Source organism: Amblyomma americanum, chromosome 1 (genome assembly GCF_052857255.1).
Source record: "Amblyomma americanum isolate KBUSLIRL-KWMA chromosome 1, ASM5285725v1, whole genome shotgun sequence".
Lineage (NCBI taxonomy): Eukaryota > Metazoa > Arthropoda > Arachnida > Ixodida > Ixodidae > Amblyomma > Amblyomma americanum.
Window position 1 is genome coordinate 330,170,843 of NC_135497.1, and position 27,633 is coordinate 330,198,475.

Consider the following 27,633-nt stretch of genomic DNA (forward strand, 5'->3'; position numbering starts at 1 on the left):
CGAAGGCCAGCTTGCTGCACGCCGTGGTCAGACTTATTTAACGTCCTCTCTCCACCTCAGTGGAGCACAAAATTGATGAACGTTCTTTTGAGGCCATTGTAAACTTTCCAGTCATCAAAGAGACAAGTACGGAACCGGGCATTGCATAGGGTCGTTTTATTGGACAAAAGTAGCACACTTCGTCTGAAATAGAGGTAGAGTTCACTCTACCTGAACCAAAATGCAGTCTTTTTCCGGGACGTTCCATTCAAGCCCATTAATTGCATTAATTCGCGGCTGCTTGTCAGCGCTTAAGGCCGAGCAGCGCCCCGCTCTTTGCAGCTCTCTTTGCTTTGCAGGACTCTTGACATCATGACAAAAAAGGCTCCATGGCCATATATGAAATGAAAGAGAAGATTATTTAGAAGGTTAGGCGGTGTAAGAAAAGAACAAAAACACCACGGCTCGGCGACTGCCCTTAGCCAAACATTGTTTTTGGTCGATAACTTATTGCTTACTCTACCTAAATGTATGCAAGAAAATTACATATTTGGAAAAAAATTGTTTTCTTTTTAATTAATTAATGCAATAAACGTCTTGCGAAAATACGCTCCTGCTGCTAGCGTCCTCTATTAAAAAACCTTCGGCTATTCTTTCGTTGCATTTTTTTTTTATGCAGGCATAGATCATGAGGAGGTGTGTTGAGATGTAAACACTTTGTTGGTGTAGTGGTGTTATCCTGATGCGCTGTGCAACATCTGAAGCACGTGATAATATTCATGTTATTATTTAGTACCGTGTATGTCCTGTGTATGTCTGTATCTGCCAGTTATGTGCGATCTGCCTTTTTTCCGTGGATAAGTTGAGTGCGTTGTTGTGACATCAGTGCTCGGTACTTTGGATGGTGTTGCTTTGAGGTTATGAATTCTTGCTTTGCGCACCCGTGCCGTCTGCGCGGCTTTGGCCTCGTAAACTACTCATGAGTAGTGCCTGATTCGAATCGGCATTGCTGTAAAGTAATATGCACCGTCATAGTAATCTTGTGTTCCGTTTCAGCCGAATGCGGCCGCCTTAGAAAATGATGCAGGACCTCCTCAAAGTGCTCCCTGATGATTTACCCATAACCGACGTGTGTATCATTGAAGATCCGCAGAATTGTCCTCCAGGCTACCATGTGGTACCGTAGTCTTCATTCATATTTAGCTAGCGCTTTTATTTGCTTTTTTTACCAACGAAGCCCTTTACTTTAGGTGGACAAGACGTTTGACCAGGACACTGATGCGGACCTCTGGAAGGATCGTTTCTTCGGCCGGCGAATTACTCGATACATCTGCTACTCAAAGGCGCATGTAAGCTGCTTCTTAGAGCGTTTTTTTTTAATTATTTTGAATGCTTAGCGTTAGTCGTGAAAGTTATGCAGTCGCACCGCACCCTCTCTCCATTTTCTCAAATTTTCGCGCTGTGAAAAGAGCATGATTCTCATAGCAGCCAGGTTAACTAGTAGGGGCTTTCTAGGCAAGCCGTAGTTGTGTGCTGAATGCCGCCTTAAGTAATATTTTTGTGTTGTTGAGAAGACAAGTTTTTACTCAAAGCACCACTTGCTGCAGGCCCTTCCGTGGTTTCTCAGAAGTCGGAGTTGTTTTTTTTTTGTGTTAGAGGTGGGCCACTTTTGGTGACCGTGTCATTTAAGCCACTAGTACCTTTTTGAAGGCACACCATTATTCGCTTGAGGCACCAAGCAAAGCAATGCTGGTTACCTGTACTGCACGTGATTCAGCTGTACTTGTACAAAATAATAGCATTTAAGTTTTTAAAATTCGGATGTAAGTTGGATGCCCTGCATCTTTCAAAGCTCCGTTTCCTTGACATGCTCTGTGTGAGGAAAGGCTGTGTGGTGCAGCAAAATTTTCAAGTGCAGCGGTTAATTTTTTAAACAAAATTTTAGTCTAGAAAAACGACATATTTGCTGCTAACAGTCATTCTGAGTACATTGAATTCTAGCCTTAGAAGTTTCTCTTGTTACTAAAATATCCTTGTCACGTAGCCATATCAGATGGCATTATCCTGAGGGAGGCGTGCACAGGTTCGCACTGCAGCTATTGATAGTTTAAGTGAAGTGACATCTGCTCAGAACGTGTCGCAATATTATAGCGCATACTGAAAGATCTTGCCTCATATAGATGGTGTGCACAGGATATCAAGGTACACCGTTTTTGAGTGTAGAGACTCCCTCAGTGTTGTCTGGAATCAGGGGGTGGTAAGCAGCAAGAGAAATGAGCAGGTTTCCTGCTCTACCGCTTATTGTTGTTTATGCTCACCTCATTGTGTTTTTCGATTTAAAAAAGTGTAGGTTGAAAAGTGGCACTCCCTTTGCATTGCCAGATGAAGTGCGTTGCGTTGTTGGCACGAGATGGCGCCACAGTGTTTTGCACATGCTCTGATGGGTTTGTGTGTAGAAACACATCTGAGGTCTCTTCGATTTGGCTGCACTTTCTGCACCAGTTCAAGGAGTGCAGCACTTTCGCATTCGTTTTACCAGTGCAGCGCGCACCCGCGGCACTTCCGTCTTCGTTTTGCAAAAGTGCCAGCCTAATGCAGCACGAGTTTTTGGCTAACTTGCACCCTCCCAAGTGGAAGTGCAGCTGTAGGGCAGCAATATGGCGGCGCCCATGTGTAGGTCGGAGAAGCAAAGAAGATATGACAGTAGACGATGACAGTTCTTTCTTGAAAGGGGGAGCTGAGGAACTGTTCATGGCGTCATAACTGCGTCAAGGTTTTTCACAAACAAAAAAATTTTTACTTGCCCTAGATTTGCGATTGTCGTGAGAGCCAGATAATATAAAAAAATTTTCATATGCAACCTTTTCAGCGTGAGTTATTGCTAATTCTCGCCAGCAGTTTCGAATTCTTTCCAGGGGTTAGAGTATAAATTTACATTTTTATCATGTACTCCTGGTACAAATCCTCCTCAAAAACACTCTTGGCCATTCTCACCGTTGTTACTGCATTAGCTCCTTAAATTTAATTCCTGCAGCTCTTAGTTTAATTCCTGCAGCAGCTTTTCTTTACAGCCAAGACTGTTACAATATTTAAAAGTTTATTTTTTGAAGCTAAAAGACATTTTCCTTGACATGCATGATGGAAGCCAACAGTCACCGGAACCAAGTAGCATAGAGGATTTTCTTTTCTTGCAGTTTGTAGTGTTGATTAGTTGGAAATTAATTTTGTTAATTATTTTATGGCTTAAAGATAATTGATAAGAAAGCAGAAGAAAAAACAAACACATGCCACCAGTGGGATCTGAACCCACGACCTCTGAATTTCACATCCGGTGCTCTACCAACTGAGCTATGGCGATGGCTATGCAATCTTCTGCTTTCGAGATATTTATATGTAGTGTAACCGAACCTTGTGAGTGTTCACCAGCGCCACCCTTGTTCGTAGCGGCAGACTTAGTACGTCCTGTAATACTGCGAGTGCCACACAGGAGCATGAATGAATGGCGAGGTTGTAAGCTGTGCAAGAACCTTCTTATACTACATTTTCCATCAAGATGGCCAGATTCAAGGCCCTTGTTAAACTATTCAGCAGACAAGGGGAGAGAAAATAGGGGCTCATTATGACATGCATGGCGGGGTTGCTGAGAAAGTAAAGATATTAAAAGTGCAGTGAAGAGTTGTGAAGTGAAGGAAAGTGCGATGATTTGCTGTACAGCAGCGCGAAGCGCGGGGAAGCAGTGGTAAGAAACGGAGGCATGGCAGCATTTCGTGAGCGGAACCATTGTGCCTCAACTATGTCTCGTGCCTTTCTTAGCTGTTGCCTCTTAAATGACTCTGAGGCTGTGGAAAACGGCGCAGTGTTCACTCAAAACTTTGGTTTTCACATGAAATAAAACTTGTGTTATATTTGTAGCTGCATTGTATTTGTGCAAATGTGGTACTTCCACAAGACATAAACAAAATCGGAAACGGGATAACATGAAATGTGGCAAGTGAAAATAAATTATCTCATAAAGTGACTATAAGAGCAGAATGCAAAGTATTTATGAGTGTTTCTTTTATAAGCTAACACTGTGCTTAGTAAGTAGCCAATTAATAACCAGAGAGCATCCTCACAGCCATGCCATCACCAACAACTGATACAGTAAAGACCCTGATATAGTTCAGATTTTTGCTTGTCTCGGTCACTTTGCTATAGAGGGGTTCTACTGTAGTTAACGTTTTAACTGTTACAGTTTGGCACCTCATTTTAATCGGAGATTAATAGCTCCTTGTTCCTAATAGGCATATCAGCTTTTATATTTAAATGTGATTCTTATTAGTGCTGCAGTGGTTGGAATTCTGGCTTTTTGGGGATGGGAGACCGAAGCCAGATTCCCAAAGTGCAAGTCAGCCAGCGGTGTTTCTGCTGCATGCTCGTTTGTGTGGCACCAAGTGGGAGTGTTGAGCTTGAAAAGAGCATGTGACTAGCATGCAGCCAGTCGTTAGTGGACTAGGGGAAGGGACTTTTTATTTGTTTGCTTTTATTTTTCCATTTATGAAGCTTGCCTGCTAATATGTCCAGAGTACAGTCTGTGACTAGCATGCAGCCAGTCGTTAATAGACTAGGGGAAGGGACTTTTTATTTTTCTGCTGCTTTTTTTTCATTTATGAAGCTACTGTCTGTTTATGTTTTTGAAAGTTACTTTCTTTTTCATGCAGCATACAGAATGCATCCAGTCTTTGCTGGTTGTGGGTGACAAGGAAGTGCCACCTGAGGGTCACATAGTCATGAATTCTACAAAGGATACAGGTATGTAGATTGCCAGCTGTGGTACTGTACTGTGCCCTCATGCATATATTTTGTTCTGCAGACCAGCGTGCCATGAAGAAAAAACTTCTTTGTTACAAGATGGTTGCAAGGGACTCTGCTGGTGAAGCAGTTTCTGACATTATTGTTCTCAGCAAGTCTAGAAAGCCTCCGGATGGGTTTGTTTTAGCAGGGTAAGCTCCCTTAAATGTGTGGTAGCCTGCTAACTAGTTAGCACTGTGGTCTGGTGCTGTTCTTTGTGTTTTCAGCTTGTGCTTTGTCAAATTCATGCTGCGCTTAATTTAAAATCACAAGTTTTATTTCATGTTCGCTGTATAAGTATTCCTTAAAAAGGCCCCCAACCACCCTTAGAACATGGCAAGTTAGTGCATTTGGCAGGTAGAATGTAACTTTGACCATCACAGCCAAATCATACGGTCCTTAATGCCACTGACAGTGTGCAAGGTAAGCTCTCCTTCATTTCCTGCAGCAGCTTTTTCATCTGGTTTATGCTGGCACAGACCAGCCTCCTGTGTAACATTAGCACCTGTGTTCCTCGGTGTGGTCATTGGTGTGTGGCCCCTGTAGATGGTTAGGGCAGGGTTACCATTGGCAACGGTGACTGCACGTGGTTTTTAATGGGGCATTGCCCCTGGAATTATGAGGCGAGAAAAAGTAGAGAGATTTCAAGCTGAGGGACACTGAAATTGAATTATGAGGCGAGATTTCAAGCTGAGGGACACTGAAATTCAAATATTGTACTTTTTTTTACCTTTTTTGTTACTGAAATATGAAAAGTTCTTTTGGGATTGTCATTATTAAGGCAGAGCAGCGAAACCCGCTTGTTTCTTATGCTATGTGGTAGTGCTGGAAAAAATGCTTTTTGCATGTACAGGTGCAGACAATTCCATTCTAAATGCAGTCACGCCATCCATACTGTAAATGACGAAACATTGTTTGTCCATAAGAAAGTGCACTGGCATCCCCTACCAGCATGCACACACCATAGCTACCAATTTCATTTAGACATCGCATGAAAAATGTTAAAGGTAATAGTGTGCTTCGTTTACTTTTGTTTGCCTGCAGCTGTACGTTGAAACTTCCAGCCAATCAGATGTGTATGGCTTGATTTCTCCAGTGCATCAATTGCAGGGTATAGAAGGGAAGTTTTTGGTGGTTTGATTGTAATTGAAATTAGTATTATATGACTATTTTGTACATCTCCATGGAATTATTTACTGAACAGGCTAGCATTGCAATAATGTTGACAGCAGACAGCCTTGAAACATTGAAGAAGATTGTCATCAGAGAAATTACCTGCCACTATTATGGTTTTGTGTGAATTTTATTCCATCCATAGGATTTGCTTTTCAGGGAGGTCAACAGTTTACATATAGGCTACAAGCTGACATCTGTGGCACCTGTCAATGGAAGGAAGTAAGTGCCCCTGCCACCCCATATGTTTGAAACTTGTCTGGAGCCCCCACTGTGGCATGCTTTGTGCCTAGTTTTTTGCATTTTTGGAGTTTATTTGAAGGAAGATTAAGGTGGTATTTTTGATAGTTTATTTTTTTTCCAGGTCTAGCTTTTCTTCATAGCATACAGAGAAGTCTAGTGTTTTTCTGGTTGTTAGAGACACTAGGTTTTGATCTAGGTAAACCTTGTTTGAATGCACAAAATAAGGAGCAATGTAGCCAACAAAGAGGAATGTTATTATGCATTTGGCGACCACACAGCAGTCAGGCTTATTGCTTCTTAGTGCTAGTTGTAGTAAACATGCACAATATTTTCCCCATTTTCTGGTTAGAGATTGTAGCAAGATCATTTTGACTAATACAGTGGTGCTCCAGCTGCGCCATTTGCGCCATTCTGATACATCCTACATTTTGCTCTGCCAGTCTGCTCCAAAAGCGGAAAATTGATCAGTATTGCGCCTTTGCTGCGCCAAAAAGACGCTATCACGGGAAAACAACTATTTTTGGAACCATTCAGGCTTTAGTTGAACCTACTAAAACGTTTCCGCAGTTGGCAACCCAGGGTGCTGGTGGGCTGGATCGTGGTAGAACTTAGCAGCCAGTTCATTCGTGCACGTGGAGGAAGGGAAGAACTCTAGAGAGGCAGTCAAGTCACATTGTTTGAAGCCAGCTCCCCTCTGCTTGGCTGCTGTCTCAACGTGCTTGCACATGCGCAGCAGGCATTGCAGAAGATGACTCTGCTGCGACCAGCGTTACTATTGGCTGTGCTGTCGGCCAAAGACTCCCAGTAGTCCTTGCGAAATTGCGTGACTTTCGGCACACTTTTTTCTGTGCAGCTCGGCTAGCGAGGGCCTACCCAAGTTTTCCTTCCTCTATGTTTGCACATCTTGTTGGTTGCATCTAAAAGTTGCATCATGTCGGTCAACCCTGAAGAGGGCTGAAGAAGTATCTTCTGGGTAGAACAAAAGCTTTGAGCAGGTTCAACGAAGTCAAGCTTTGCTGGAACAAGGAAATTTCGGCATTGCTGATTCACTTTGCGAGCTTGATGAATTTGTAAAAAATTCTAAGAAGCGTTGATATAGTGCCAACATAAATGAATGGTTCTAGTGAAAGTGTCCTTTGGACTAAGTCAAGCACGCTTGGCTAAACTTGCGTGCAAGGCTGTGCCAGCATTAATAAAATGTTTTGTCACTGTTTTTTTGTGAACACTTTTCTTCTGAACCTGATTTCGTTAGGAACAAACTGTTTTGGGTGGCTCCTTTATTCCGTTCGTGCTGCTCCCGGGTTGCTCTGCAGTTATTGTTCTGATGCAAAGGTGCTCCAAAATGAATATTTTTCTGCTCCAAAAATTGCTCCAGAACTTGAAATGGCTGGACGACCTCTGCTAATAGCATGCAACAACATGAATGCTTTGATTTCACACAGCGAAGTCGGTGGCTTTCATAATACCTCTTTCACACTGCAACCAGATATGTGTGAAACTGCATACTGGCAAGTTGCAAAGTGGCCAGATTTTGTGTGGTGGGAAAAAAAAAAGGCTAAATCGCTTAAGCTAACTCAAATGGTCACAAGGGAGCTTGCCTACATGTTGGATTGTGGCCAAAAATAGCAAAAAAAAAAGTATGTTATAAATCCAAATCTGCAGAGTTTTTACTGGTTGGTGTATGTTCTTGGATTTTATCAGGTTTATTCAAAAATGACTTGTCTGAGCTATTCAGATTTGATTTTTGCCACATTTATTGCACTAATTTTTCATGCATGGCCATGACATGTCAATGTTCATTGTTCTCCTTCTTTTTGAGCATTTCATCTTTGGGGGTGCACAGTGTTCTCGTGTTAAACACCTTGATTCCATTTGGGTCACTTTCTTATACAGTCAAGCCCGCTTATAATGGCCCCACTTATAATGGCCCCACTTACATGAATATTCATTTGGTGCGAACAAAGACTATGCAACCGCCAAAATTTTCATTAGATCTATGGCACTGACTCTTGGATTGAACGAAGGTCCATGAACCCAAAATTCTGTTTCAGCGAACACAGTCGCCAGGAACTCGCGCTCCTGGTAACGCTTCATTGCAGCCATACATGAACATCGGTACTGTTTTCGCTTTTCACGTGAAGATCACAAAAAGGATGCTTATTGTGCGCAGAAAAGACAAAAATAAAAAAGTCTGCTACTGGTATGCAAAATGGCATCTGCTTCCATGCACTTGACTGTGAGAATACCCGCTTTGGGGAAGGACTTTGTGGCAAAGGAGGAGCACTTCTCTCGTGGGGTGTCAATGGTACTTGTCTTCCCCTTAAAATATGGGACCCGCGAATTTTTAATGGCGAGCCATAAGATCTTATCTCGGCTGAACAGAACCTGAAGAAGAGGAACGATCTCAGCCTGTGCTGGAGCGCATTCGTTAGTTGCACCATGCCTGCGCTGCATACCACTGATCACCGATTAGAAGTGAGATTAAACGTTACAAGTTGAAAGAACTCGAGTGCCTACTTTGTTGGATCTGCGATTTTGTATGGTTCCTGGCCAAGAGCAAATAGGCGGTTGCACCTTGTGCACATCAGCGCTGCATACGAGCTTCGAAAAAAGGCCTTCCTCTTGCACTGCATCCATGCTAGGCTCACCAAGTGCCTCCGCGCTTTGTTTTGCCAAGAAATTTACTCTAGCGAAGACTATAGCTTGTACGGTGTGGAACGTTTACTGGGCACAAAAAACGCCTGCCGCCACCACCGCTGTGTCTGCACGCAATGTCGGTGTGCTTTTCCACGAATGGCTGTTGCTGGTTAAATAGTGCGTAGCAAAGACAGTGTCCTTACAAAATCGAAGTGCCATAGCCGCAGCAGTGACCATTTTGGCCAGTACAGATTTCATGTTTTGTGTTTGGCGCATCATAGTCTTTGTTGCTTTTGCGCCATAAAACCCAATATAACTTAACTAGATTTCACGCCTGGCTCATTTATGCCCCTGTACTTAAAAGCAACTTTTCATCGCATGATGCACTAGGTCCATACGCACAGTCACGATCACCCAGCTGATGGCGAAGCATAAAAATGTGCTAACCAGCATAGCAACATGAGCCGATGGTGACTTGCAGATGCAGTGTAATCGGTGCACTGCAGGAGTCCGCCTTGCAGTTGTCGTCTATATTGTGACCAGGCCACCTACGGCAAACATCCGGATGTAACAAACGAACAGCATGTGACAGTCATATTTGTTATAAGAGGGCTCAACTATACTCCACTGCCTGCTTGGCATTATCCAGGGAACACACTCTCACAAAAATTTCTTGCGAGGACTCGTCGATAATTGAGGTTACACCTGGTGGTGCAGTCATAGAATTTTTCTATGCTTTTCTTAGCTGTGTCCGCTTCAGGATGGCTTCTTTTCCTCACTGGAGCTCCTAGCAGAGGAGGAGAAAGAAGTTAGTCAAAGTTTACGTCGTGCACCTTGTCTGCACCATGGCATATGTGCGCCAGCACCGTGTCGCTTGGATGCAGTGAATTGTTTTAGTGCACTGCACTTTGTGGAGTGCTAAAACACAGTTATCACAACAGAATTGCAGAGTAGGGTTTCATGCGTGTTACAGATCTCTACTGCATGCTTGCATTCTCTTTAGGTGCCATGTTTGGGCAAATGCACGATAAAGCTGTTACACAAAAAGAAGCTAATCGAAGTGATAATACAACACAATAGGAGAACTTCAAAGAAATGCAAATAGGCTAGAAAGCCCTTGTGTCTTGACGCTCAAAAACAAATTCCACAGAAAAAGAGCATAGCTGCAGAGCGCAGGTGAGCAGGCACCATGGAATTATGTCCCTCATCATGCAGTATGACTGTGCAGTGCAATGCTCTGCGTCACCTATACATTGTGCACATGCGCCTATGTCACCTCCAGCAAAAGAAAGGAGATTGGTGATTTCAAGAGGAAAGTCAAAATGGGCTTTTTTGTTTAAATTTTCATAACCTTTCGCACCACGCATGGCTGTCGTATTTTGCGAAGATTAAAATTTTGCGAAGGTAATCGCAACCACCCAGTGTACATACCGCACTTCTCTATTTCTAATTTTCAAATTTGGCCAGGGCCCCTAAAAGCAGTGGCCCTTAAACAAGTATTGGCAATGGTGAGGCACTGTCATCGTTGAGAACTCTCCAGGCATGGTGGAATGAAGTGTGAGAAAAATAGGATTGAGCCTTACAGGGCATGCTACAGTGTCTGTGTGAAGTGCATGATTTATTCGTTAATGAACATTGTAAATAATTTTAGGGGGACACCTAAGCTCTGCCTTAAGGGTATGATGCCACAGCAGTAATGATTATTTCTTAATTAGTATCACTCTTCAATTAGATGCACTTATTAGTATACATTAGTAGACATACTGGACCATGTGATACACCACAAGACACACAGTCTCCCTTTAACAAAGGTAACGTGTCATATTCACAACCATGGGATCATGGGACTGATTCCTGACTAATTACCCCAATTTTATTTGCAGTGTAATTAATTTACTTTACATCCTTATGTGTAATGATGTTTCACTCGTGCTGCGACCTCATAGTCACAATTTAACTCGAGTTTAATCATTTTCATCCAGCACCTGAATGTGTGACATTGCAATCCTCTCGATCAGTCTTGAATTAGTGTGACGACGTGCACGGCTTTTCCTCCGAACATCTGCTACAATGCTATCGTGTTAAAACAGAGGAGAGTGTACTATTTCTGTCTTGGATTTTGGCCCCAGTAGGTTTGTTCGTGTTCAGTTGCTCAAAACTGAAAAGGTTTGGGAAGCACTTTTGAGCCATATCAACATGGTGCATATTGTTCGCGTGTATTAATGCTCAGTCCTAGTTTACTGAATAGTTTTGTGCTGATGCCTTATCACTTAGCCTAGCAGCTCATTAAACTTGTTAGCTTGAAGTAGAGCACAGTGTAAGGCCAAGAGGTGCATTCTTCGAAAATGGAAAATCTTGAAAGTTGGAGCGTTTAATTTAACCAGTGCACTCGTTGCTTGGCGATTTAATCAGTAAACAATTTGCTTATTGGTAGGCATAGAAAAAAAAAATGGGCCTTAGGAGGCAGTAAATGCTTCGTCTCTAATGAAGTGCTGGCACTGTTGCACGATTTGGGCTTGATTGTGCAGCGGTCATATCCTGTATCTTCTGAAGCTTGGTGTTGGCTAGTAGTGCATCTTGTCTGATTCAAGAGGGGCTACGGGGGGGTGAGCCAGTTTATGTTGCCACATGCATCAGATACGTTTACTTTTTGGTTTTCCTGAAATGTGCAGCGTTAGCATGTTTCTGTTATGGTGCAAGACATGCCTACAATGTGAGATTGTTTTAAGCCATAGTGCTTACAGAGAAGTTGGAGAGGGAGAGGCAACTTCTGCACATCCAAATAGAAACTAGGCAGGTAGAAAAACAGGTTACCTGCTCTGCTGAGATTTAGTGTTTTCATGCATACTTTTGTTTATTAGTCCTTTTTTTACTACAGGAACAGCTACCACCAACCCCCACTGCCACCCCTGCCTTACCCTTTGCCCTCCCACGTGGATGACCACTTGCAAAAGAAGTCGCCAGGTGGTCGGGTGTGTCAGCGTGGAAAGTCCATGCAGAAGTCTGGTAAGAGGATGCGTCTGGTATTGAAGGATCACAACTTTTTTTTAATTCTTGGTCCTGGGTTCATTCGGTACATGGATGGACAGGAAAAAAAACATACTCAGTGCAGTGGGCAAACACGTTGCCCCTCTCCTTTTTTTTTTTTACTTTTACAGTGATAACAATATTAGAGATTTCCTCTGTAAAGCTATGAACTTGTGCTTAGTACCCAAATGTCCCAGCCGCAGCTGCTACAGATGCTACAGCTGGTCACTGTTGCTGGCTAGTGCAATTTCAAAATCAAATGCAGGATTGACTTTTGGCCCCATTGTTATGGAAGAAGCAATTACGTTCAGTGCTTTTGCTTACTTTTGGAATAATGTTCCCCCAAGAGCAAGATCACCACGCACTGTCACAATCTGAATTTTTTTTAACTTCTTTCACATTGTACTGTAAGCCTTATTCTGGCCTAAGCAGAATAGGCTAAGCGATAACAACGTTAAATTTCAACTTCCTCAATGTAACAGTAAGGCTTGTTTGAATTTGCTCAAAAATAAGTTGGTAGAGCCCTCAAGAGATGGCTCCATATATTCAGCAAGGAAAAGCTGTATTTTTCAAGTTCATTGTGCGCAAGAGCTGGGCAAGCAGTGCCTCACATATGATGGGATCATCTTGAGAAACAGCGCAAACGCAGGACACAAGAAGGACAACAGGACAAGTGCTGACGAGTGCCGGGTGGACCAGATTGATGATTACAAAGAGTGGATCTTGTCTTTTTGCTGCTCCTTATACTGTTCCATGTAGTGTTAACCGGTCATTCTTTTAAGAAATGAATTCATAATTTAATTCGATGTATTCTGCAGGCACTTATTTTAACATAGGAATTAGTGTTTAACCCTATAATGTCTGTCATATCACCAGCAGAAACATAAAAATGAGCCAGAGACTAAAATTGTGAATAAATTTCATTTGCACACGTAGAACTACATGAATTTCCAACGTAATTAAGGTGAAAGGTGAAAAATTATGATGAAACAAAAGTAAAGTAAGGTGAAAGTGTCAGCAGCCAGAGATGCAAGAGGTCTGCTCAAAGATATATTAATGCAAAAGCTAATCCTAACGACAAAGCAGCCTAAAATTTCAGTGTTCGTAATGCTGCATTGGCAGGGGATAGAACAGTTAAATTTTGCGCTTGATTCACTCACTGCATGTGCCGGCATATTTAAGTACAGTTTTATCGTTCTTAGACTTTGAGAAGTTATTAAAATTGCTAGAATTTAATTATTACGTCATTATAAGTTCCTTAATAAATCTCCCAGTTTTTACATATCTGCGATGATGGGACCATTAGTGATAAAATCAAAGTGTATGCAGTATGTCACGTCTGTCAGATATCCTTACTATTTGCATTTCCTCTCTTGTCTAGCCATAGATGATGTGCCGTTTGAAGTCAATCCAAAGTATCGGGCCATGTTTAGACTCTCTGAGGTAAGAATTCATTTTTGGCTGCTGCCTTGTGGAGGTCTCTGTGTACTCATCTTAGATGCTAAACTCTATCCATTGCTGTTTGCGTCTGCATGCTTGTGCCTTTAAGTAGGTGGGTGGGCGGGGTACAGTATTCTTAAGTCAGTACATTCCTGGTTTTTAAAGGGGCTCTGAAAGGGGCTGTCAATATTATTAAGTTGCGGCATGCCTCTGATGTTAAAGAACGCCACTTTACAAATATCCTGCAGCAAGAATTTTTTCAGTCTGCTTTGTAAAAGCTGAATTATCTGTAGTCAGAATTTGAATTTCGGCGCCTGCGTGCCTTTCGCTCTCCTCACATCACTTTTTGCATGCTGAAAGGTCGGCGCTCCTCTGTGGCCCCAGTGCGTGCAGGAATTCTGGAAGGGGATTCTCCTAAATAGCGTTAGGAAAAGATGTAATGCTAATTCATTGTCATGTGTAATGATAATTAAGTGCTGCCATAATTTTTTCTTGCTTTTGTTCTCTTTCGATTGACCAAGGGTTACACATGTTTCTAACGCTGTACCAATCACAAGAATTAGCAGCATCTACAAAGCCACCATTCTACTACGGTTATTGCATTAAGAAGTACAGTGAAATCCACTTATAACATTACGAGATATAACGGTATATCGTTTATAACGATCAAATTCTTTAGATTTACCTTTTCTCTCATTGCCCCTATGTAAAACCAAACCGTATATAATGATAGTTATCAGCAAAATAACGGATACGATAGGATTCTGGCTGCCCGGAAGTTGTTTACCACCAAAATTTGCGTGAATGTTTGATAGAAAATAAGATACCTTGAAGCGAATGAGGTAAAAACACCCTGAACAGACCGGCATGGCGAAATTCATGAAGAAGTGTTGCCTACGGCCTTGGGAACCAAGCCCTATCGTCGATCACAGGAGCTTGCTTGGCCACTGTCATGCAACGCTGTCTCACACAAACCTATTTTCCACCCGAAATTTTTCTTTTTAAGCGTTCACTTTTCTTGAGTGTTCCCCCATTTCACGCTGTCCGCAATGCAGACTTTGGCAGCATGCCAAGATGCTGTGCGCTGATAGACGGGTGTGGGTGGCTTGCCCCGCGAACTTGGCAGAGCGCCAAGACACTGTGCTCCCTTGACTGGAGCTCCAGTGGTGGTGGCAACATGCATGGGGTAATACGTGGGTGTGTTCTTTTTGGTTTTTTTTTCCCGGTCCAGATAGAAGGATAATCGGTTATAATAATCGGATTTTCCGGTTTTCTCAGTATTGTTATATGTGGATTGCACTGTATTGTTTGTCAAGGCCGACCTAAAGCCCATGAATACTGAAACTGCTGCTTAGCATTGTACAGCTGGAAAATGGGCAAATAAAGCTCAACAACGAGTTGAATTTTAATTGCTAAGGACTCTAGTTACTTGGCAGCGCAATAGAACCCAGGCTGTTACATTCCCTGGTGCCACGTTTTCCTGGCTTCTACGTTTTAATGTGGCACTCTCATCCAAGCTCTCTTAGAAACCCTTGCAATGTAGACTCTGCTGTTAGGTTGCAAATGTGGCAGCATTCTGGCATGCTACGTCGTGAATGTTACCTGGCGATAGTGCTTTACCACGTGCCGGCATTTTGACAGCCTACGTTAAACGTTTAAGCATGCGGAATGGCGATCCAGACCGGTCAAAGTTGGACTCCGTCGGTGCTTGGCCGCCAATGTGTTAGGCAGCTTCCGGCATGTTGCTCAGATGCCGAGCACACTCATGTGCGGCGCGAGTCTTGTGGCTGTTGGTGCAGTTTCACTGCTGCTGCTGCGCGAACAGCCGAAGGCACGAAAACAAAACTGCCTGCGTGGGTAGCATTTGAGCGAGTTGGCATTGAGGCATGCTTCTGTCATCCGCGTTTTCCTTTTTCTAGGTTCCAGTAGATGAGGGTTGTGCAGAATTGAGCCGGCTGCTGTGAAAAGAGCACAGAAGCACACACACATGCTTGAACTTCGCGTGCTGTTCCTCTTAGCTGCTGCCTCCCGTCCCTCAACATGTGCTCAGGCAGACAGAGAGCCATCGCAGGATGTTTAGGACATTCTGTGCATGCAGATGATCACGAGAATCACTAAGTTTTGCAAATTCCAGAGAAGCATGCTGTGTTTAGTAGAAGTACAAAAAAAAAAGCAGGCAGCAGTGTACATTTTTTTACACTCATTCTTCTCTGCAACTATGTTTCCTGGCTGGTACATTTTCTTTTTTTTTTTGCAGTCCTGTGGAAAATGTGACAGCAGGGTTCAACAGTATACATATACTAAGTAAAACCTCGTTGATGCATTTAAAAAAAGAAAATTCGGGAAAACGTATCATCCAAGAAAACGTGTGATCCAAACCGCCTAATTTTGAAAAATGTTACTTGAATGAGGTGCAGATTTTTTGACAATTTCACTTTATAACTGTGTCAGCTACCTGGCACAAGATCTGAACAGATCCTTTTCTTGTGCTTGAATTCAGTCCGCGTTTGCACCGTCTTAAGCCTGGAAGGATCTTCGCAACGCATCTGGTCCGTTGACTGCAGTGGTAAAAGTAACCAAAATCTCTTCCATGTCAATTTCGGATACTTCGCCCCCTGCACCTAAGCACTGTGGGGAAACCACCGCGGCTCGGTGGTTTTGCTTTTATGCTGCGTTCCTCAGACCTGGCCTGCTCATATGTAAGCACATCACTGTAGTTCATAGATGCTTTGCTGCCTTGCCCTTATGCACCAAAAAGAAATCTCGCCGTTTCTTTTCTTCATGTCGCACCCTCCACGGTGGCTCAGTGGCTATGGCACTTGGCTGCTGAACCAAAAGATGTGGATTCGTTCCCGGCTGCAGCGGTCGAATTTCGGTGGAGGTGAAATTCTAGAGGCTCATGTACTGAGCGATGTCAGTGCACGTTAAAGAACCCCAGGTGGTCGAAATTTCCGGAGCCCTTCACTACGGCACCCCTCATAGCCTGAGTCACTTTGGGACGTTAAGCACCAATAGCCAGCCAGACCTCTTCATGTTGCGCCCCCTCGCAAAAGCGGTTGTCGAATGCTAGCGTGCCATTTTTATTTTTGATGTTGGGTGGTGATTCTTTGCACCTATGCACAGCAGAGAAGCCACCACGGCGGGTGACTGCCGCTGCATTCCAGCTCTTCATGTCGTGTGCCCTCATGTTCGGCTCATTTGTATGATTGCATATATACAGTTGGTCAATGAATGTATTATGCGACCACAGGTCGTCGAAATTTTAAATGTAGTAGCATGGAAATCGTGTTATTTGGGAACATATTAATCAGGAGAAATATGGAACTATAGTATAACTCTACTGAAAATATTCATTGTTTGCGATTTTGAGGTTACAAACCGGGAAATCGTACGAGCCGGGAATGTACCGTAAAAACTGGACTATAGGTCGGACCGGAATATAGGTCGACCCCCTAACTAACCAAATCTAAAAGTGAAAAAGATCTTTTTCAATGGGAAAAGTACCGAAAGACATCCTTACTTTGAAACAAATATGACTCGAGAGGTTGCACAATGGTGACAGTATTTAATTTCATTTAAATGCTGCTTGTATGTACACCCGGCAAATTTTTTAACAATATCGCGCACTAATCGGCCCGCGTGTTTGTTTCTGGCACAGGCAAGTACGGCGCCGTAGAGCAAAGCCCTCCTCTTCATGAATCGCCGCAACCAGGATGGCGAGCCTTTGAATTGCGCCCTCGTGAGTCTAGAGGCACGCGCGATCTCTGCCGCTTTCACGCGGATGCATTTGGCAGTCACAGGCAGCGATCTTGCTCGCAGCGCAACGTTTCCTTCCTATTCTCGACACACTACGGTCTGCCCACGAAATGATGTTTTCTTCTGGTTGCTGCAAGTTGTAATACGCAGCTTCTGCCTCCGCCAGTACTGAATTCTATTTTCGGATACTCCAAATTCGCGCTGTGCCGCCAGGTTCCCGTGAGCTTCCTCGTACTCAATCGTGTTTTTCTTGAAGGCGACGGTAAATTGCCGTTAGCTTCCGCTTTGCATCTACGGAAACGCAAAATGGCGGCACTGCTGCTGATGGTGATGGAGGCTGCTGACTTCATCCACCCATTGTTGCAAGACTTCCGTATTTTTTCCGCCAATGACCGGTATATAAGACGGGGATCGACTTTTCACCATGGTTTTTTGAAAAAAAGTTCGACCTATATTCCGGTTTTTACGGTATCAATGAGGTTTTACTGTATAATTGGACACCTCACCGTATGCATACAATATGAGTGTGGAGGGGTTGTCAGAATCGGGTGTCTTGATTCTGGAGCTTATGCATATTTGCTTTTTTTGCTGCTATGCAGAGCCAACTCGCATAGCAGCATAAAAGGTAATGTTGAAGAACTTTGCAGTCTATTTTTGTGTGCACCTGATTTACCACATGATACCAGCCCCCAATGGGCCAGGTAGCAAGTCACAAGCAAGATTATGCGCACATAAAGCATACTATACTTCATCTCTCAAGTTATTTGCAGCACTGTTAAAGGTAGAGCTGTCTCTTCCAGTCAGGGCCAAGGGATGCGGCAAATAGTCCTTTAAATATTTGAGCAGTGTTGCGACTATTTTTCAAACAATTATTGTACTAATTAAAAAGGTAGTTCGGGATGGTGTTTTGAAAGTATAGCAAGCATTTCATTCACTGGTTAAATTAGCAGGGAAAGTTCACACAAATACAGCACTGCAGAGGCCTGCTGCACAGTGGTGTGCCGCCATTCGTAAACATGGCATCCGCCGAGTTGTCCGAGTCTCCTGCGCACAGCAGCTGGATACTGGAGCTTTTTCTTTCCCAGGGATGGAGCCACCAGTCGCGGTGTGAGAGGTGCAGAGGAACATGTTTTGTAGCGCAGGGCGTTCTGATTGGCTCAGATCGCTGCAGCCTTCACAGCGTTGCAAACAACGTGCGAGATAGAGTACAATAATAGTAATGCACCTGGCAACTGGAGGCACTAGGCAGAATGCCTCAAGTCCACTTCATTTTGTGCCTTATTACACTAGTTGTTTCCTTTTTTCTTCCTTCACAGTTCACCATGCCAAACATTAGGATCAAAACAGCTAATGAAATATTTGAGGAGGTGAGTAATGGCATGAATAGTTGCATGTTTCTTCAGCCCACTTGAGTGCTAGTTGTATATGTGTTTTTTTTTTTTCTTAAGCGCTGTTAGTTGTGAAAAGGTGATGAGTTTCCTGTTGCACCACAGCAAGGAGAGCTGTTAAAGGGCACTGAGGAGAAATTAAATTTGTCTTGTACCAATAGAATTCCAGGTCCTAATTACAGAAACACAACTGTTACTGAACACATAGCTCTTGTAATGTAGAAAAGAGCAAGAACTAAAGCACAGGTATTGCTGCCACAGCCCAGTCTCACAAGTACAAGCGCTATGACGAAATACCCGAAAAGTAGCATGGATCTCTAAGGCTGACAAATGATGGCTATGCATTTGAACATTGAAGTAGGTTTTGTTGTGAGACCACTAGTGCAGCACTTTTATCACACAAAGAGGACAGGAAAAAAGATAACCTCAATGTTGGAAGCCAAAGAAAACCTATACTGGCGGTGTCACATGCGACCAGTTCCGCTTTGATATGTTTTGGTGCTTCGCGGATTTGTGCTTTGCGTGCCAGCGTGGTTTAGTTTTTGACGTGCCTCAACCAGACGAAGTTCATGCCTTGGCACGCAGCTGCGGCGCTTTTTTTTTTTTTTGCTTTTACCGCAGTTTACCCTACGCTAGGGCACTGCATGCTACTTTGTGCCTCCATGTGTGCCGTACAGAGCCAAGGTACCCGGACGTACTGCGTTGTTGGTTTCCTTTTGACAGTTTGGCACCATACTAGCAAGAATTCTTTGAGTAGCAATGCTAACCTGATTACTCATGAGGGAAGCGTAAATGAGCACGAGGATTTATTGTCACAGCTACTATTAAGACAACACCTCATACCGTTCAGCGACAGAAGTGCTGCCAAGTTTTAAACATCGCTTTGGTGAGAAGGCAGAGGAAAACACCTATGGCTAGCTAATGTTGCTGTAGCCTCCATGTTAGCAAATGCACTGCTAGGCGTATTCACTTTGTAAATGTACCAAGACGCTGGGCTACAGAACCAGTGCTACAGGGACTGTTATTAACAGAATTTAAATATGTTCGTGCATACCAGCCTCTACTCATCAGTCGTGACGGTGGGTTGGCGATGACAGCTCCCGCACAGCTAGCTTGGCTTGCTGCCAACACTGCTGACTCCTCGGCACTCCGACATTCTTGCTTTCCAGTCGGTCCTGCTGCCTCAGCCCTCAAAAGCATTGCACGCTCTGTGGGGCTGAGGTTGCTTAAGTACAGGCCACAGTTGTTTGTGAGAACTTGATTGCTGGCATCAGGAATAGGATCCATCGTAACACTGGTGTAAACGTAAACAAAGCGATGGTAGGGACTGCCAATGCCTTCAATGTCCAGCTGCTAGTAGCTTTCATGTGGGCTGCTGCTAGGCCGAACCACTCGCTGCCAGCAATCACGGAGTGTGTCTTTACGTTAGTTCACATTGCTTTTCCGGTATTACATCATCATAGTCCTGAGTTTGAATCAGAGTGGTGGAAAAAACTTTGAATCCAACTCTCTTGGCAATAAATGCATCTTTCGCTGCTGGACAAGTGGAATGCCCCACTGTCGGGTTTTGCTGACAAAAAGTGTCCCTTTAATCCTCCTCTTTTAGTTAGTTACGCCAACTGCAGTTTATATAACGAACACGGGTATCATGAATTATCGGGCGTACTGAACTCCTCCTAAATATTTTTAACAACGCATACAATTTTTCATTTATGTGGAGATGGTGAAAACGGCAACAATTTTCACCCCAACGTATCACCTTCCATACGATGCGGCTGTAATATGGGGAAGCCACTCTAGCTAGCGCTTGGCCTGCTGCTGTTGCGCAATAGTGATGCTTTGCGGGGAGGCTGACCTGTCGCTCCATTTTTTATGGCCTCTGGGATTGCTGCGAGCGCCTCCAAAATGGTGCTAAAGCTTTTTGGAAAAGATTACTTGTTTCAGTAGTAAGGATCGCCTGAGTTACCGTTCCTTTACTGATCAAATTGTGCTGCTCTTGTGCGCAGTCTTGACAAAATTTTACATTATGAATTTCAGCTGTATCAAACTACTTCACAATTTGTTATCTGTTTCCTATAATGAGGTTAGACTGTAGTTAGAAGTCAGCAATATCTGAAACCAAGTCACCACTGTTGGCTTCTCTTGCTTGTATGCTAATGAGCCCTTTATTTCTCATTCCTGCCTGCTCACCTAACCAGCGAAGCATTGGTTGTTGATTGGTTGATTGGTTGTCAGACTGGGCAAGTTGGTCATGATCCATTGGGAAGGAGCACCAAAGGCTTGATGGCAGCAGGAGAGAGAGACCGGACAAATGCTGACAACCTACTCACTTTTATTTTATTCACACCATTGCTCATTTATTACCTAGTGATGCTAGCGCATTGTGAACATTCCTGGCCAGAAAGACTACAAAAATCCTATGTACCTATTGCCAAGAGATGCCACACCATGCCTGTACTAAGAAATTAATGCCTGGCAGGCACACATGCTACCCTTCTTGATAATGTTATATGCTTTTGCAAGCAGCAGCAGCATCAGCGGCCGGACCTCGTGATCGTGGTTCCAAAATTAAATTTTTATGCGACCAAGGAGTGGAGCACAGCCACTATCTTGATAGTGAGTGGCCAAAGACCTATTTAAAACCCCATTTAATAGGAACCTCTGTTCTCTATATTTTTTATTGATACAGTGCACAGTTGCGATTATGATGTGACAGGAAAAGTGCAATTTGCACTTTACCGCTTCTTGACACAAGCCATGTTTATTATGTGTTTGATGCCACAAAAATCACTACAAGGTCCAGCTCCATTATTCTGCCCTTGTAACTATTCTATTTCACTTATTCCAGGCAGAAAACACCATCAGTAGCAATCCTTGTGGTACACTTCTTTGCATGTCAAAGTGTGGCAGAAAACACCATCAGTTGCACATCCTCGTGGCATGCTTCTTTGCATGTCACAGTGTTATTTGAGGTACAATGCACATGTCACATCACATAAAAATTTTTGGCTAATATTAGGGATGCACAACATCCAATTTCAGTGTTGTTTACTTGCATTACTCAAACTCAGGAGTGCCTTCTGCTCTTCATAAAAGACATGCTGGTTGCTAGTTTTGTTGCTTTAAAAGCTTTTAAAAGAGTGGGAAGGAAAATTACATTCATGTTTGAGGATGGCATTAATTATACTAAGCAAGATTTTTCTGGCCTGTGTCGAAAGAGCAATTAAAGGCAACCTTAGTGTTGAAGTTTAAAAAGATGTTGGAACCTGCCGATGATAATTTTGTCTCGTGGAGGCCAAAGACCTGTACTGGAGCACACAACCTTTCAAGGGGCACTCCTTTTTTGCTGGAAAAGCTTACAGAGATGTACATCCAGTTCTTAGATTCGCTGCTAGGCATAAGAAGTGAGCATGTTTACTGCCGGTGTTGACTGAAGTCAGTGAAGTGCGTGCTGGATTTAGGGTCGCTGTGTTCAGAGTCTGTGAAGTGGGTATTGTTTCTCCAACATTATGATGTGCCTTCCAAAAGACCTCTTTTCATGCTATAGAGGAAGTTATTCTGCCAGCTTGGCAGGCTTAGAGCAGGGGGCTATCCTTGCACTGTTTGCCTCAACTTGCTTGGAGCTGAGGCAAAGTGCTTTAAGTGAAGAAGGATGTTTGTCTGTTAGAAGGGGAGAATAGCAGGTGATCAGAAAAACCAGCAACAGAGCGTCAGTTCTGCATTTGCATGGCATCGCACAGCTCGAAGTCTGCTGTAAGGTTTGTGGTAGGCATATTGTTTTCAGCTAGGAATAGGATAATAGAAAATGTGCAGCAGAACAGTGAACTGGCAGCCTAAGTCATTTATACTGTGTTGTGCTACTTCTGGCATTGACCACAGGATAAAAATTTGGCCCGTGTCAAGAAGCGGTGGTGTGTGAGGTGCGATTTTCTTATGGTAAAGCACCTTATTTTGGGTGGAACTGCTGAATTGAAACAGCATAGTTCTACCGCAGCTGAGCATTTACCAATGAGCCTAATTGTCCATCTTACTGCAGTAAATGTTATAGAAATGTTGCGATATGTCAACACGAAATTAAGGGAGCACAGGTCCTTGTTCAGAGGAGCAGCTTGTACTCATCTGGCCACTCGCTGTTACTCCACTTCTTTTAATCACAAAGATTGTGCTCCCATGATTGCTGAAGCATGTAACGTTGTCAAGAAAGGTGACGTGTGCCAGCCACGAGTTAATCTCTTCACGATGGTGAAACTGCAGCAGTGTACAGACTGGGAAACGAATAAAGGATGCACTGCAGTGATGTTCTTTGTTTCTTTGACCATGTGCTGTTGCTGTGTTTCACCATCACGTTATATTAATACTCCCAACAGTTTGGGTTGCTGATTTTTGTCCAGGCGTTCGGTGGCATTCTTGACAACAACAGGTATATAGAGGGTTTTCATAGATGTCTTGGTGTGCCTGTCTTGCTTGGCATGTAGGTACATATTGCACTAGCATCACTGGATGAGTATGTATGCAATCTTCTGAATTTTAAATTCTGTTGGTAGTTGGCATACGTCCCATGTCTATACTGTTGCCAATTTGCCTTTGGTGCTGCTTTTGCATGTGTGGCTCAGATGCACAGTTTGTGACCTTGGCATATCCCTTGTAATCTAGCTAGTCATGAGCACCACAAGTTACAACTCCATTTATCATGTCATGTCTTGATAAATTGGAATTGTTAAATATTAAGCGAGATTTATTTTCACACCTCCCATGAAAATGCTGTTTTGTTAATGGTGCATAATGGTGCATATTTTCCTCTGAAATTAAAGTTGTGAAGGGTAGAAGCAGAACCTGAATTACTCTTTATTTGATGCCTTCAGTTTGCATTCCAATGTCTAAATGCTTGGTCTTTGCGTTTTTATTATTGTTGCTCTTCACACAGTAAAAGCTCGTTAATTCGAATTTCAAAGGATCGAAAATGGGAAAAAATGTTCGAATTATAAATGACCTTGAAAAACCTGACAATTAAAAGCCACTTGCATCACGGCAACTTTATCTGTTGGTAGATTGGGCAGTGGTTGCCTACTTTTGAGATGCGAACAGTGCGGCAGTGTCTAGTTTTCACATGCCCATCAACACCTTATCGCATGCACTCTGTCGGGAGCGTCGAAGCAGAACTACTCCAAAATGGTAAGGGCCTCTCTGGCACCCCTCACGGTGCATCACGGTAGTGGTGGAGCCCCTCGCTCGTGATGAGGTTTTACTTATGACTGGCTGGATTGGACACGTGGCCGTTCATCCTCTGTAATACAAACAGCGAACCACACGTGACAAACGCACTGTCGTATGGAAGGTCCGAAGCCATGCGCAGCTGGGCTTGACTGACTGTGTGATATGCGGCCGGTAGCCACCGCCGTGGTCTGGAGCGAAGCTCAGAAAAGTGAAACCGAAACTATGCAGTCGAACAATTATGGGAGGCGGGGCCGAGCGTTTGTTGTCACACCTGCATGACAAGAGGTGCGCGGGTGGCTCTTCAGCGTATGCAAATTCATGAATGAGTAGGGCTCTTTTGACTACCGCTTGCCATGCCGTCCATGCCTATACTCCGTTTCATACTTAGGTGCAACGCTGTGAAAGGTACGGAAGTAGTCCACACGAAAAAATAAAGGAAGGCGTGTTACTTCGCGCTTGTTATGTGGCCGAGTCACGAGAAAGTGACAGCGTGTCGTCAGCAGTAAGAGGGCATTTTATCAAGCTCATGACATATGTGTAATGTAGTAAGCGTGCAGGCAAAGCATTTACTATGTTTCGCTCACCACAAGGAACGCACTACTTTTTGGTTGCGGATGCAGGCAGCGCAAACAAGAACACTAGCTTTGACAGCGTTGCACCTGATGTATGAAATGGATTGTAGGTGCGGTCTGCCCTCGGAAGCCCGTTCGAGTTAATCTGTGCGAGACCAACAGTGTACGAATTACTGAGCGTCCGACGCCATAGACTCCCATGAGCATTGGCTGGGACCGTGCCTGGAGTTCGAATTAGCGAGCTTGTATTGCATATTTGTTTCATTTTTTATGTCATTTGAGCTGGATATCTATTTGCTGCTGATGCTGCTATTGTTTGTGAATGGAGACATGGTCTACATTGTGTAAATTTTATTGTTGGCTTTGTGATCACACACTCAGCTAAATACAGAAAGGTGCAGATCAAAGTTTTGCAGTGTGAGGTGAAAAAGCCAGTTTAATGTTCAACATCTTGCATTACAATTTGAAAGTTGTGATTTTAAGTGCGTAATGAGACTAATTTTTACAATGGAAGCAGTCAGGTTGTTCCTTGTTCTGAAAACCGTGCGTGCTGTCAGTTGCAAAAAAGCTGAAAGCCACAGATGGGGCGGGGCAACTTTCGTCAAGGCTCTGGCCTTTGCTTTTCTGCTGGAGGTGCTGCCTGCTGTTGTGATGTGAACTTCTCTGGGCAGCTGCCCTTTTTTTCCATGCTTGTGGTACCACCAGTCTTCCTGTCTTTCTTGTGGCAATGTGTGTTTCTTGCACCGGCCTTTGTTTTCGTTGCAGTACAATTACAACTTCCAAGTGGAAAACCAAGCTCAACAGACCTGATTCACTCGCAAGAGCTGCTGAGCACCTTTCGTTTTTTCTCTGACCACAAGGAACCACAGACTTCGGCATTGACCTGCTAGATGTAGTTTTTCGATTTCCTTTTCAAGGAGAGCAGAGTGGGGGCAGAAAAATTAAGGCTGTTTTTAAATATTGGAATACAATGTTTCAAACTGTTTAGAAGGATGTCAGAAACACGCTATTCTTGTCCTGCATTATATTGTGCTTGTCTTTTCAGGGAGTGTTTTAATATGTTGATTTTACCAGGTAATGCATATTTAACATATTTAGTGTACGTTTATGGAAAAATGCTATTACCAGCTTTTTTCTTTCTGTAAAAGACACCGTCCTTTGAGCATTGCTTTTTTGTGTATTTCATGCTGTCACGCATCCAGAACTCTCCAACCGGTGGTGTGCACCCATTTCAGTTTATTGTGATAGCTGCAGTCTCTACTTCCTTGGTACCGTATTTACATGATTGTAACAGTCAACTCGAATGTAAGTCAACCCCCCCCCCCCCCCCCCCACACACACACATACACACATCACATCTCTGAAAAAACAAAGAAAAACTTGGAAGTCGTTTACACTTGGCCTTTAATAATAGAACTATCCTGCAGCCTCCGCTTATCGCCAGCCGCGCACGGACGTGCCCGTGAGCACATTCCAAAATGAAAATGTATTAGTCCCTGGACTACTCGTTCACACTTGCGCCATCGTCCTCACTAGTGCTGCCTTCGTGATCGCTGCTGCGGTCCCACAGCACTTCGTTCTAACATCGTCGTGCAGTGAAATCCAGCACTTCACAAACAGCCACGTCTCGACATTGCGTGGAACAGCCGAAAATTTTGCCTCGCTGCAGCTGCCACACAACGTCGAACTTGTGGCCCAGCACGCAGTTGTTCGTTTCTTCGGCGTAAAGAATGACAGCCATCTTGAATGTTGCCATGAACGAGCGCCGGTCGCTTACCCAACCCGGAGCACAAATGACGAATGAAAAAGCACTACATTAAAAACTTGTGAAACGCGGCTGGCAGTGGTCAAATGCGTCAGAGGCAAAGAGAAACTATGTGTGAGCAGTGTCGGCTCTTTTGTCGGCTACCGGCACTCCTCGGCGCCACTGCGGTTCCGAGTGGCAGTGCCACCGCAATCGGAACAGCGGCCCTTCCATCAACTACCAATGCTCCCTTGAGTGCCGAGTGCGTGGTTTAAAGTAAACAAAAGAAAACTTGAATGACGCCTATTAAGAGTAGAACGCGAATGCGTTATCGGGCCGCTACCGCTTATCAGCAGCCACAGTGAGTGGGCTGGTGCCGGTTTGCTGCTTATCGACGGCCACCATTGGCCGTGGCGCGCAGGGTGGGGATGCCAGTTCTGCGCGTTGACATCATAGCTGCTCAAGGCCAGCACCAAGAGTGATGCGACGGAGTCGCACAGCAAAAATGCAACCACTCTGTGGCATGCCTGATACCTTGTTTGTCCCGCCTTTATTTATGGTGCGATGCTTTGGTTTCGATTGTAAGTCGACAGCCCCACTTCGGATTTTTCAAATTTTGAAAATAGGTCGACTTAGAATCGTGTAAATACGGTATATGATACAGATTCTTTATCTTTACAACAGACGTTTAGCAAGCTTTTATTTCCTTTGCTTCATTCTGTTGTTTTATTTGTACTTGCTAAAGCTTTCCATATGAAAATCCATATCCTGTGACAGTCCTCTCATAATAAAGTTGTCAACAGCATTGGCATGTCTTGAGTGCACTCACTGATTGCTAGCGATGCAACATGAAACATAAGTTATTTCAGAAAAAGACGTGCAAAAGTTTTCCAAAATTTCAAGGCTCATTGCAGGAAGTGCTTGTAAAATGAAATGCTGTGCTGCAAGCGTGCAGTACCTGTCCTCGTTAAGGTTTGTGGGAAAAGAGTATCTTGAAAGTGTGAGAAGGTTAGCAGTGTGAAGTGTTTCGCAACATCATAGCTGTTTCCACCATTGGCGAGGAGAGTGTTTTGTCACTGTCACCAGCATCCAAGCTGAATTCTCTGCAGCACTGAGGCCTTTCCTAGTAATCTCTTAATTATCCTGTTGCCTGAGTATGCTGGCTAATTTCCAAAGCTCATCACTCCACCGGACTCATTGCTGTCCTCAACTCCATTTTCCCCCTCTTTTCAGTTATATCTTGCACCTTGCACTTCCGATTTCACACTGCTTTTGCTGTCTCGATGATGCACCTGTCATTTTTCTTTCTGTCGCTTGTTACGCTGCTCCAAGCCCAATTTCCAGCCTTTGTTAGCCTCTTCAAGTTATGGCCTCATAGGCAAGTACTAGCAAGATACCTCTGTTATGTACCTTTCTTTCAAAGATTGGATGAGTTGCAATTATCAATTTTGGGGAGAGCTAAATGTGGTCCTCCCCATTATTATTCTGTCAATTTCCCTCGCGACATGGACCTGGCATGATTACTTAGCCCCAATAAATAGTCATCGGCTGTATCCATTACCTTGTTACCTGTTTGTTATTCCTTTGCGAAACTGTTCAGTTGTCCATTGGTTTTCTCTGTGTTGACCTG

General features: G+C 43.7%; 1 protein-coding gene and 1 non-coding gene across 6 annotated transcripts in view; one reads left to right on the forward strand and one right to left on the reverse strand.

Moving 5' to 3' along the window:
* Mvb12 (multivesicular body subunit 12-like Mvb12) overlaps positions 1 to 26,808 on the forward strand; it is a 28,359-nt gene extending 1,551 nt beyond the window's left edge. Inside the window, exons 1-10 of one of the 5 annotated variants that reach the window (XM_077649902.1) lie at positions 606 to 675; positions 1,036 to 1,156; positions 1,230 to 1,328; positions 4,680 to 4,770; positions 4,832 to 4,961; positions 6,142 to 6,204; positions 11,741 to 11,868; positions 13,271 to 13,332; positions 18,402 to 18,452; positions 25,025 to 26,808. In XM_077649902.1, the coding sequence (XP_077506028.1) occupies positions 1,058 to 1,156; positions 1,230 to 1,328; positions 4,680 to 4,770; positions 4,832 to 4,961; positions 6,142 to 6,204; positions 11,741 to 11,868; positions 13,271 to 13,332; positions 18,402 to 18,452; positions 25,025 to 25,069 (768 nt within the window). In that variant the 5' untranslated portion in view covers positions 606 to 675; positions 1,036 to 1,057 and the 3' untranslated portion in view covers positions 25,070 to 26,808. Of the gene's footprint in view, positions 1 to 605; positions 779 to 822; positions 846 to 1,035; positions 1,157 to 1,229; positions 1,329 to 4,679; positions 4,771 to 4,831; positions 4,962 to 6,141; positions 6,205 to 11,740; positions 11,869 to 13,270; positions 13,333 to 18,401; positions 18,453 to 25,024 lie in introns of those variants that run through there. The other 4 variants (XM_077649901.1, XM_077649903.1, XM_077649904.1 and 1 more) reach the window with 4 other exon arrangements.
* Positions 3,265 to 3,340, reverse strand: TRNAS-UGA (transfer RNA serine (anticodon UGA)). The gene has a single exon. It is a non-coding gene; the product is annotated as a tRNA-Ser (tRNA).
* Positions 26,809 to 27,633: the final 825 nt, after the last annotated feature.